Source organism: Thunnus maccoyii, chromosome 1, assembly GCF_910596095.1.
Source record: "Thunnus maccoyii chromosome 1, fThuMac1.1, whole genome shotgun sequence".
Classification (NCBI taxonomy): domain Eukaryota; kingdom Metazoa; phylum Chordata; class Actinopteri; order Scombriformes; family Scombridae; genus Thunnus; species Thunnus maccoyii.
Window position 1 is genome coordinate 33,736,650 of NC_056533.1, and position 12,372 is coordinate 33,749,021.

The 12,372-nt window shown below is 38.4% G+C and overlaps 1 protein-coding gene across 1 annotated transcript in view; it reads right to left on the bottom strand.

Annotated features, from left to right (window-relative positions):
* LOC121899247 (protein kinase C-binding protein NELL1-like) overlaps nt 1-12,372 on the bottom strand; it is a 280,357-nt gene that overhangs the window by 40,630 nt on the left and 227,355 nt on the right. Inside the window, exon 15 of the mRNA XM_042414949.1 lies at nt 237-332. Coding sequence (XP_042270883.1) covers nt 237-332 — 96 coding nt within the window. The remainder of the gene's footprint in view (nt 1-236; nt 333-12,372) is intronic.

The following is a 12,372-nucleotide window of genomic DNA, read 5'->3' on the forward strand; positions in this document are numbered from 1 at the left end:
GTGTGTGTGTGTGTGTATGTGTGTTAGAGACAGACTGAGAGAGAAGAAACAGAGAGAAGTGGAAGACAGAGAAACAAAAGGGCAACTGCTGAGCCTTCAGACTGACCTAATGACCATTCCTCTGATGTTACATTTGAAACTCGATAAAAATAACGTGCCGCTCCAGCTGAGCTTTAATTAGGAGGGACAGCTGAATGAGCCAGACAGGTGAAGAGTCAGGTGGGATATCTTCTTACCTGTCTCACAGTGGCGTCCCGTAAAACCTGAAGGACAGACACACGTGTTGGGAGATACACACGTCCCTCCGCTCCTGCACCCCTCCTCACAGAAGGCTAGAAATAGAGAGGAGAGATAAGATAAAATATTTCAGTTTGTCTTCATGTCCTGGATATTACAGCAGCGCCAGGAACGCTTTGAATTCCTGCAGTTTAAGGTTTCATGAAGGCATTACAAGGTGCAAAGTGATTCCCCTAACTCACTTTAAAAGCAGCGTAACAGTTCAGGGAGGAAACAGTGACACTTTTCTGTCATTCACACAGGTTTGTAAGTGGTGTTTTTGTATTTAGACGTGTGTATGTGTGTGTGTGTGTGTGTATACTATACCTGATATAATATTTTTGCAAGATCTGAAATGGTGATACTGTGCATCTTAAAGACGATGTCACCTCACACACACACCTCAAAACTGTAACCTGTCGTCCTCACATTAATTTTGGCTTATTGAAAATGTCTGATTTTGAAATATGTCTTTCTAGTGGTTATCTGAGGACAGCTACTGCAGCATGCGGTTGTAAATATATCAGACTCAGGTGATGGAAATAAAAAGGCAGAGTGGGTAAAAATATCTTTAAAAGGAGACTTGCAATAGTATTATCTTTTTTAAAGCTGCACTAATCTGTATTTTAAGTTAATGGGTCAAATGAACTTTTTAGCCTCTTTTAGCCGATAGTTTTGGTTTTAGCACATTTACTGCATGGTTCAGACACAGACCACTGATCAATTTTGTTTCAAGCTGCAGCAGGCAGCTGTTTTCAGCAAAAAGCTCTGATAAACCCAGTGTACGCCACCTGCACCAAACAGCAGACAGACAACATTAGAAACCAGCTGGTGAAGAAAGGCGAGGCAAGTTTATTTCTATAGCACCTTTCAGCAACAAGGAGATTCAAAATGCTTTACATAAAACATAAAAGGCATAAAGAAAGTGGAACATCTAGCTTCTGAAGAGGAAGACTTTTTTTTTTTGGTTGATGGAGACAGAACTAGAGTTAAAAGGAAAGTAAATATCGGACTTAGATTCATCAGGTGCCAATGAAAAAACAACTTAAAATGAATGGTAATGTTTTTGCTACTGTCCTTCAACCCCCAAGTGGCTGAAAAAAAAAACAAAGATTTAAAGCTTTAAGAAATTACAACAAGGTGTTTCATACAAATATTTTAATGAGCTAAAGTAACAATATACATCTTAAAGAATCAGTCACATCAAACGCTGAGGGCATGAAAAGACCTTCTGTAGTGTAAGTGTGGAGCTGAACCAGATACAGAAGCAGGACAGAATGCAGCAGGTCAAATATTTCTACCTGTTATGTATGCAATGTTGACAACTTCCTGCACGCCACCTGCCACGCTGCAGTTTTCTATTGCTTTTAAAGACTCTGTGCTTTATACCCTGGATGGCTATTGTGATCTCAGTGCTGCGGAACTTACCACTTTTTTGACTCCACTTACACTGATATCTTAGACTCTGTTGCTCCTTTTAGGGCTAAACGCATTAAACCAATTTCAGAGTCGTGGCTGAATTATACTACCCACGCTCTCATGTAGACGAGCTGAGAGAAAGTGGAAGAAGGATAAGCTGCGAGTTTCCTTAGGAATTTTACAGGACTGCTTATCAAAATACCAGAGAGCTGTTAAAACTGCTAATTCAGAGTTTATATCTAACCTTGTTTCCAATAACAGTTATAGGCCTCAGGTTCTTTTCAGTGCTTTCAAATCTCTCATAAATCCTTGTGGTACAGCTCATATTGTGCCAACGCCTACACTCACTACAACCTACACTACACTGTGAAAACTTTCTTAAATATTTTATCGACAAGATTTCTGCTGTTAGGTCTTAACCCACTTCCTTTGCCCTAGACCCTTCTGTTTCTCCTGTGTGCCCAGCAGTCTTTGATCAGTTAAAGACTGTATAATTTTCCTTATTATCAGTATCTACAGCCTACAAATTGCCTCCTAGCCCGTATTCCCTCTCAGTACTGTTGGGTCAAGTATTCTTGTTCTGATAAACACCTCTCTTATTTCAGAGTGTGTTCCAGCTGCTTTTAAACATGCTGTAGTGCAGCCTTGTATCAAAAAAAAAAAAAAAAAAAAGAAAAAAGCTAGACCCTTCTGTTCTCTCTAACTGCAGGCCAATTTCTAAGCTGCCTTTTCTGTCTAAGGTTTTGGAGAGAGTAGTTTTCTTCAATTGCAAACGTTTTTCGATAACCTTAGCATTTATGAGAAGTTTCAGTTTGATTTTAAACCACGCCGTAGTTCTGAAACAGCTCTTTTAAGATTATATTAATGATCTTCTCTTAACTGTTGATTCAGGGAACTCTGCTATTCTGGTGCTTTTAGACCTGACTGCTGCCTTTGACACTGTGGATCATAGCATCCTTTTATCACGTCTCGGACAGCGCATAGGCATCAAAGGTACTGCCCTAAAATAGTTTCAAGGAATACCTGACAGATAGGAGTTTCTTGGTTCAGGTGGGTGGATATTCTCTGACTGCAGCCCCACTTACTTGTGAAGTCCCTCAAGGCTCCATTTTGGGCCCCATCCTCTTTTCACTGTATATGCTACCTTTTACAAAACATACTATTCCCTTTCGTTGCTTTGCGGATGACATACAAATCTATATGCCTTTGAAAACAAAAAGTAAAGATTCAGTACAGCCTTTGCTGAACTGCTTAAAATATATCAAAACTTGGATGGATTTAAATTTTCTCAGTCTTAATAAAAATAAGACTGAGATCGTTATGTTTGGATGACTCTGCTAGTGCTCTTGGCCATTTACCTCCTTACAATAGAGCTTCTGTTAAGACCCTTGGTGTGATTTTTGACAGCTCCTTCAACTTTGATAAACAGATTAGGTCAGTTGTCAAAACTAGCTTTTTTCAGTTATGACTTTTAGCCAAGGTAAAGACCTATCATCTATCTCTCAAAGATTTAGAGTTATCCATGCTTACCTCTTGGTTAGACTACTGTAATTCTTTGTATGTCGGTGTGGAACAGTCACCTCTTCATCATCTGCAGTTAGTACAAAATGCAGCTGCTCATCTTCTAACTGGTAAAAGAAAATGTGATGACATAACACCAGTATTGGCCTCTCTCCACTAGTTTCCTGTCTGTTTTAGGATTGATTTTAAGATTTTATTGCTGGCTTTTAAGGTTTTAAATGGGCCAGCACCACCTTATCTAGCAGAACTCCGGCATCACAATACTCCAGTTAGACACTGAGGTTGACCAACCAGACGATCTCGGATGTTCTGAGATCCAGGCACAAAAATAGACGCAACCGAGCCTTGGCGGTGGCTGCCCGTAATCCCTGGAAGAGCTTACCTATTCATATAAGAACTGCTCATACTCTAGGAACTTTTAAGTCACTGCTGAAGACCCACCTCTTCTTGTTGGCAATCAATACGAATTGAGCTTGACACCTTGACTTCATCTTCTATTGTGCCACAATTCTTTTATTATTATTATTATTATTATCATCATTATTATTATTATTATTATTATTATTATTATTATTATTGTGTTTGTTATTTTCTTTTATTCCAATTTTTATTTACTTTTAAAATGATTTATTTTGGTATTTTAAGCCTGCTCAGCAGTTTGGTCAATTTTGGTTGTTTTAAATGTGCTATAAAAATACATTTTGACTTGACTTGACTTTACTTGAAGTACTTGACTTGACTCACCTCTGCAAACAATTTCACTGAAATGAATGGATTTTGGTCAGAAACGTTGGTGTGACCAGTCCCTAAGAAGTTTTATAGGCAGTATAACAATGTCAAGGAACCTCTGCCTTCATTATTTGCACTGCCAATAGATGTCACTTGTCTGGAAAATGTAAATATATATTATTTAAAGCATTTGAATAAATAACCAACATTGGTGAGGTCTCAAACACAATGACTAAAAGCCTAAAGTCCATAGTTAAAGGTCAAGCCTGACCTAATGGCAATAATAAGTTTAAGGTCAAGATTTTGAACTTGGATGAGCCATAATTGCTCCACCATCAGTCTGACTTAGATTAAATTAGGTGAGATGATGCATATTGTTATTGATTGCCTACTGAGCTGCCTGCAACATTCATGAGGTGACATTTCCCCCTGTCTATTTTGCAGTTATTTGAAAATCTTATCACAATTTGTGTGTGTGTATATGTGCAAGTGAGCATGTGTGTGCAAAACTGTCTGGCTTCTGCTGGAAGCAGTCTAGCAGTGGCAAATGACTGTGATTTGTTCTGTGAGCGTACAGGGTGTGATGCATCAACATGGCTGAGATAAACACATAAAGGAGAAGGGCCAGGTTGAGGAGAGCTGGTGGAGAAATATACTCTACAAAACAAAGGGAAGAGCGAATGGGTGAAGGAAAAGATGAAGAGAGAGAAAGAGCAGTTTGTCAGTGCTTAAAGCGAGGAGGATTAAACCAAAAAGAGGGCAGAGTTAATTGAGCAAGTTCATTAAAGAGAAATTACTTGAGTATTTCTAAGCTTAATTAATGACATGATTTGAAAGATGAGCCTTAATGGGCTGACAAATCTATTTATAGTCACATACATATTGGATGTGTGATATCTGTGTGTGTGAGTGTACTGTATGTGCAGCAGCTTGTCCCCCTTTGGTGTCTGAATCCAAAGAAACATAATTTGTTTGTGTAAGTTATTACCCTAGTGTTTGGGAAAAATGGTGCTAAATATACAAACTAATGCATAGTGCAATAAATAAAATCTGAGTTCCATGCCAGAAGCTATTAGAGCTATTAATTTGGCTGGTTCCACTATTTAAGAAGTTCTATCAGGCCCTCATTAGGAGCCTGATTGCCTCTGTACTAATAAACTCCACACTTAAAAATTAATTACACTTATATTGACTCAATCTATCTCCAGCTCTAATTATCATTTCACCACCATCAGCATAATCCCGTCTGCCTGTCGAACTAATGACTCGCAAAGATGGGGGGGCTTCGCTGAGGGTGTGTGTTACATGTACATGCGTGTGTGGTTTTTGAAGACCCACATTTTTCACTCAACATTGCTGGCAACCATTTTCTTGCCCAAAGACAACCCATAATTTCCAGATGTGTCCAGTATTTTATTGTTGTCAGAGTGAAAAAAAAAGAAAAACTCACACATTGCATTAAAATTAGCTAAGGCATCATCAATTTTTGTGATGTTCATTACGTTGCAGATATCATTTTGTTATACCCACTTTTCTTCAACCTGCCTCATCTTCTCCTACTTATGATAAAGTTGGTGATATTCTATATTATTATTATTGTTGTTGTTAAGGAATCCCATGAAGAGACAGAAACAACAATTATCCTACTAACAAGTAGTATAGTATGTAGCCAAAGCCTGATAGAGCATGTTATACATATGCTGATTTGTAGTTTTACTGTGTAAGTTCTACTCATATGTATTAACATTATTCTCTAATACATGTCTTTTGTATGCCATTTGTGTCATGTTTAATGTATGTTTTTAAATGTGGACCCCGGGTGGACTAGTTTTGCTTTAGGGCACAGGTAATGGGGATCCTAACAAATAAACAAATAAATAAACAAATAGAGCTTATTCTCCTGTGCCATAGACCTTCATTGTTGTCGATTTTTTTTTCTTTTTAAATAAATCAATGATCACAAGGTTGCACTGCGAGACATGTTCTTTCATTGTTGTGAACATGGGCACTGTAGTTTGTTTTGAGTTAATCCCACATACACCATCCTGTTAATAATAATAATAATATAAACTTTATTCATATAGCGCCTTTCATACAAGAAATGGAGCTCAAAGTGCTTTACAATTAAGACATAAAAGTAAACATAAAATGAACATAAATACAGGGATAGAAGGCCATAATTAATATAACATAAGACTGAAAATAAAACCTGCTTGATAACAATAATAAAAATAAGAGAAAAATAAAAGTAAAAATAGAATACATAGAATGCATGACATAAGATGGACTATAGAACCCACTGAACAATAATAATAAAAGGCTAAAGTGAACAGATAAGTTTTTAGCTTTCTTTTAAAAATATTTAGCGAGCTGGCTTCCCTGATATCTATCGGTAGTGTGTTCCATAGCTTTGAGGTGTAATTGACAAAGACTGCATCCTTGATTTTCTTTAGGCTGTTGCTAGGAATCTCCAATAAACCAGCAGCAGATGATTGCAGTGTTCTTGAAGTCAAATAGTTAACAAGGGAGTTAGCAATGTAGCTTGGTCCTAGCCCCATTAAGGGCCTTAAAGTCAACTCTAAATGTTACAGGAATCCAGTGCAGAGCAGCTAAAACTGGGCTAATGTGTTATATCCTCTTGGTTCTGGTTAATAGCCGAGCTGCAGAGTTTTGAATGAGCTGAAGTCTCTCAGTGTTTTTTTTTTTTGGGAGGCCAGTAAAAAGTGCATTACAGTAATTGAGTTGACTTGAAATTAAAGCTTGAATCAGTTTTTCAGCATCTTCTTGATTTAGAAATGGTCGTACTTTAGCTATGTTTCTAAGGTGTAAAAATGATGTTTACATCACCCTGTTCATGTGGGACTTGAAACTCACATCCGAATCTAAGATAACACCAAGATTTGTAACCTCAGATTTATTCCAGGGAGTTAATTTCCCCAGATTATTAACAGCATTTCTCTTTTTGTTGTGAGGTTGGACTAGTAGAGTTTCAGGTTTGTCCTTGTTTAACCTTAAGAAATTATTGCTCATCCATTTATTTATTGTCAAAAGACAGGTAGTAATGGAGTTTATAGCTGCAGCATCATTTGGGTCAGTGGAGATGTACAGTTGTGTGTCATCTGCATAACTGTGGAAACATACATTGTGCTCTCTAATGATGTCACCAGGTGTCAGTATATATAGTGAGAATAATAATGGACCAAGGCAGCTCCCTTGTGCAACCCCAAAGCAGTTGTCATGTTTCTCAGACACATGATCTCCAAGACTGATGTAAAACTTTCTCCTTTTGATGTATGTTTTGAAGTTTAACACAGTCGCAAAGACCGACCAACTCTTCACGACGATTGATCAGGATATCATGGTCAATTGTATCGAATGAGAGCATAGAGAATAAGAGGATAAGAATTAAGACCTTATTTTCAGTTTAGTCTGAGGTTGCTGATTATTTTGAAAGGAGACTAGTTATGGCTGAACATTCACCAATTTAAGATTACTGAGACAGGTACCAGATGGTCTGTGATTTGACCATACTACTGGCTTTTGACTAGACTGAGGAAGTACAGGGTGGATCATGGGATAAAAACATAATAACACCAACCTTGTTATTTAGGCTGTATTTACAGTACACTTCTCTGTAAAGGTGGCAGCCCTGCCTTGGTGAATTACAGCGCATGAGCTGACTTACAGTGTAAGTTATGAGGATAGCATGGGCTAGGTATGGTATGGGTGCTTTTTCACCCAATGTACAGACATTTGTGGCTGGAGTGCACCACAAGCCACAAGTCAATGTGTCAAATGTAATTTACTTCAATTTGAAAGAGAGACAAACAAAGAAAAGATCACACCTGGCACATAGCTTCGCCCTGAGAAGGTCAACTGACTTGTATCGCTGCTTTGGGCTGAAAAATAAGCCTATTTCTTTTTCGTCTGCGTCGCATTGCACCAATGCAACAAATCACAACCCACCCCGGAACAAAATGATGCTTTTTTGTTAGTTTTCCATTTTTCTTGCATCTCTGTATTTTTTTTATTTTTTCTTAAAAAAAAATCTTGACTTTATAAAACATGAGCCCATTTCAGACAGGTCAAACGGTACATGGCAGGACAGAAGACCACTAAAGAAATGAATTCAATGTTAAATTCAGAGTACAGAGTGGTATTACAAGACAGTATGGGCTTGATGGGGCCGGGGCTCGCTGGTTAGCATGCTAACTTCAGTCGATATCTCTGCAACACAATACATAGATGTCTTTGACATAACATCAAAACTGTTATTTCTTCATATTCTGGTGATAATTTTAATTAATTTCGGAATGTTTTAAACTAAAATTCTGTCCAATTCTTACACATTGAACCTTTAAAGTGATATTCAGTGAATGTTTTGGCCTGTGTCTGTTTTAGCTACTGTCTGCATGTAAGACCAGGGCTGATTGTCATCATGATTGCATTCAGTCAGCTTATGTTAGAGAGTAATAAATGGCGACAAAGGGGGATTTGCACTAAAAGATGCCAGATCTTTGGTGGATGTGCAGTATGTCCACTCTGAGGGTGTTTTATGTTTCCAAAAATGCCTCTCAACAGCTCACTGATTAGATTTGTGTGAACTGATTGTTTTCAGCTGTAGGTTGCATTTTTCTATATAGACTATACATAGACAATGTGATAGTAATGGGTTTCCATTTCCCAAAGAGTCAGATTGAGAAGAGAATAAAAATGTAGTGCTGCTGTTCTACAACCACAGCAGACAGCTTCCAATACCACTGAACAAGAGTGGTGTCCTATAGAAAACAAGATGAGAGATAACGCTGCATTGTATTCTGTTCCATTTCTAACTCTTGTGGTTGTAGAGATTGGTCTATGTTTCCTCCTCTGACACCAAAACCTGATGTTACCATTGATGCTACAGATTGCTAACATACTCCATTGTTGCTGGTAATACCTCAAGCCTCCAAAAACTCTGTAATCTCTAAACTGACTTTTACAAAGCATTTCACCTCCTTCCTTCATCTTCCACTCCTCTTTCTGTGCCTTGTATCAACTCTTATTCACATCCCTCTTTTCCATTTCTCCCCTCCGACTCCTCCCTCTACTCCCCCTTCCACATTACATTACCAGGACCCCCGCTACAGCGACAAATAGCCTGCCCTCCTTCATTGTTGTCCCTGTGACCTCCAGCTAAACTATCTCACTGCTTAACTGAGACTGTTGCTGACTCGTGACTTCTCGAGACATGCTTATACCCACAGATTTGCTATTTGAGTTTCCCATTACGGGCCTAGATTGCTTTCCAGTGGGTGGTGAGAATGAAATCATTCCACTCTGTGCCGTGGCTAACAGCCACATTCACGGTCATTGGGTGTCCAAGGATCCATCTCAGAATTAAGAGTAGGAATATAACGGTGAAAGCCAATGGGTATTCCACATATGCAAGTAGGTATGAAAGGTGAAAAAAGTAGTATTTTAATTCTACAAAAGAATAGAACTGAGCTAATAATTAGCATCCCATAGTGCAATACACACAGCTTGTGATGTATTGCATTAAGACATCATTAGTCTCCTGATAATGATACCATCCCTTACTGGAAGTATAAATCTTAGAAGTTTAAAGCTACATTTATCATTTTTTAAATAGTAGTCCTAACATTGAATCAAATTACTATGTATGATGTGAAAGGGGGCACTCATAGCGATTAACCATCTGAGAATATCACCCAACTCAGCCTCTTTTAGCTCATTGTTTTGGTTTCATGGCACATTTACTGTACTCAAGCAGTGCAAATGAATGAGCATTTTTAGACATTTGTCATTTACCATGTCATAGAATAGATGCGCCTCAGATTCCCAGCCCATAACAACCCCTTCTAGGTCAACTACTATCAGTATTAGTTTTGTTTCAATAACTGTGTTCTTGCACAATTAAAGTGCATTTAATTATTTTCATTTTTATCTGTTTCCTTTTCTTTTTTTGCTCACTTGTAATTCCCATGTATTTTATGTATGCTTGCTTGTGTTTGCATGTATCACCTCCCCTTCACAAGTTGTGTACAGTAATTGCAAATGGACATTATGTATGGGAGGATGGATTACTGGTGTGACTATGTACTGTAGCTGACCAAAAGAAGATTATGCTATTGACCCATGGTCCATTCTGTTTTCAGATAATATAAAACAAACAAACAAAAAATGATCACAAAAAATGAACAGATACACTTCTATCTCTAGAAATGTACTATATCAATCTGAGAGACATTGTCTGTTTTTACACTTCAAGACTAATTTTGTTTTATCTTGCATGCCCAATAAAGCACAATGTCCGTAGGAAGCCAATAATATCACATAAATCTCCTACTTTCCAGATGTCAAATGAGTACAGCAATTGAAAAAGGCCTCTAGTTTGACTATGGGCTTTTTAGTTTCACTGGGAATACATAATTACACAGCGTAAAAAAATATAATAGCTTTGGTGGTATTTGTGATATTAATTAGCCTGGTTAAGACAGTTTGGCTGGTCACTGTTTGCACTGCTGAAGGACAGCTGGTTCTGAAGACAATGACAGTTGTAATGGAGGTCAGACTCAGTTTGGATTGTATGGATGGACATTTCCATAGTGTGTAAACATGGACCCAACCCCATCGTCAACCCCATCTCCAGCAGCAGGTTGCAGTTTTTTTCCCTTCAAACCTGCCCAGCACCAAATGACAGCCAGACAGAGATAGTAACAAAGAATATTGAATATTTGGCAGCAAAAGGGACAGATAGTTTCCTCAGGCGCTGGTGAATAGGCAACTGTTAGCTAAGAAGTTAACCATTAGAACTATATGTCAGGGTTGTGCTTCTGTCAGCTTGTTTTGCAGTTTCCCTGCCCACTAGCGACCGAAAATCCATTAATGCAGCTCTTGAAATTTAAACATGTCTTCAAACAGCTGCTGATATCAGGAGGAGGGCGGAGAGTGTATAATAAAACACATCACAGAGCGCTCCTGAACACACCATCAGTTCTGACAGAGGAACAGAGGGGTATCTACGTAGATAATGGACACTAAACTCAGTCTTACTCTCCATATTTCTCACCCAAAAACCTGATCTCAGGGGAAGAAAGAGGGCTCCTCCTTGTCTCTCTCTCTGCAGTGTAGCTGTATAATATCTACCTAGCTTCCCTGCTAATGAATTCACAACAGCAGGCTTAAATGCAGAGGTAGACTTTCTCGTCAGCCTGCATGGAAGAGCTGAGCGGGCCAGAAACTCGGCTAAAAAAGAATTAAAGCCAACCCATTTACTCATACAAATGCCTCACTTTGTTATGCATCAGGGTAGAGGCAGTTCACCCTTGGCTGTACTCTCTGTTGGGCATTTACCGAACATCACAGATAATGACCGCACTTACAAGACAATAAGGACTCTGGCAAGACTGTCGGCATGGATTAAAGACGCATTAAGGAAGATTTTTACTGCCATAATGTATCTGCAGAGGGTTGAAAGGGTGGTTGATCAATACCGCTGACACGACAATTAATTCCAACCAGGTGCTTGCGGAGATTTCTCACTCCGGAGCGAACCTCCACACATTTCAAACTGCTCATGGATGAAGAGTGGGAGTGCTACAAGCGAGTGATCAGCTTTTAGACCCATGTGGATTTCCAATAAAAGTTACTGTACACATCTATTCCTTGGATTCCTGGCGACATATTTTTTTATTTTTTACCTTTATAGTTTTCTTAAATGATGTTTTTACTTCTATCAAAGGCCACTCTAAGCTGTTCCAGTAACTGTTATTGTTGCTGGGTTACTGATAGAGTTATTTAAATGTATTTAATTGAAAACTGTAACTGTGTCTCTCTTCAATTACTCTTTAATCACTTTGCCTTATGTGAGATATACCTTAGGTGCCATTATAGATGACTCACTGAAAATAACTCACTGATAATGCATTAAATGTTAATATTAATACTTGTGCAACATAATTCTGCAAAATAAACTTTTATTTTTGCATTTAGTTCGATGCTAATATGCATGAGTACTCACATCAGCCTCGCAGTGAACTACAGTGAGCATAATTCATTGCACCTATAGCTGTGGCAGAGAGACAGTTTGAAATGTTGCCTCCATAACCAGATGACAGCAGAAGACTGAGCTAACACCGAGGTGCCATTAGTTTATGTTAGACAGGGAGACTGGAAAACGCGAGCAAACTGGCAACCCTATTTTTTCTGTGCCACATTTTCTAGATGTAAAACAGCTGTCAGTGTTTAAATGGCCCTCTGAGATTCTTGCTTTCACTTTAAAAGCCTTCAAAGTACTATATTAGGCAGCATATTACAACTACTTTTTGTTCATAAGCTATCCGTTATCACACAGCCCTGCTTAATGCCATTTTAAAATCAGAGGATTGCTGTCTAGAGAGCTAGACTGATCTTTTAAAAGCAAGT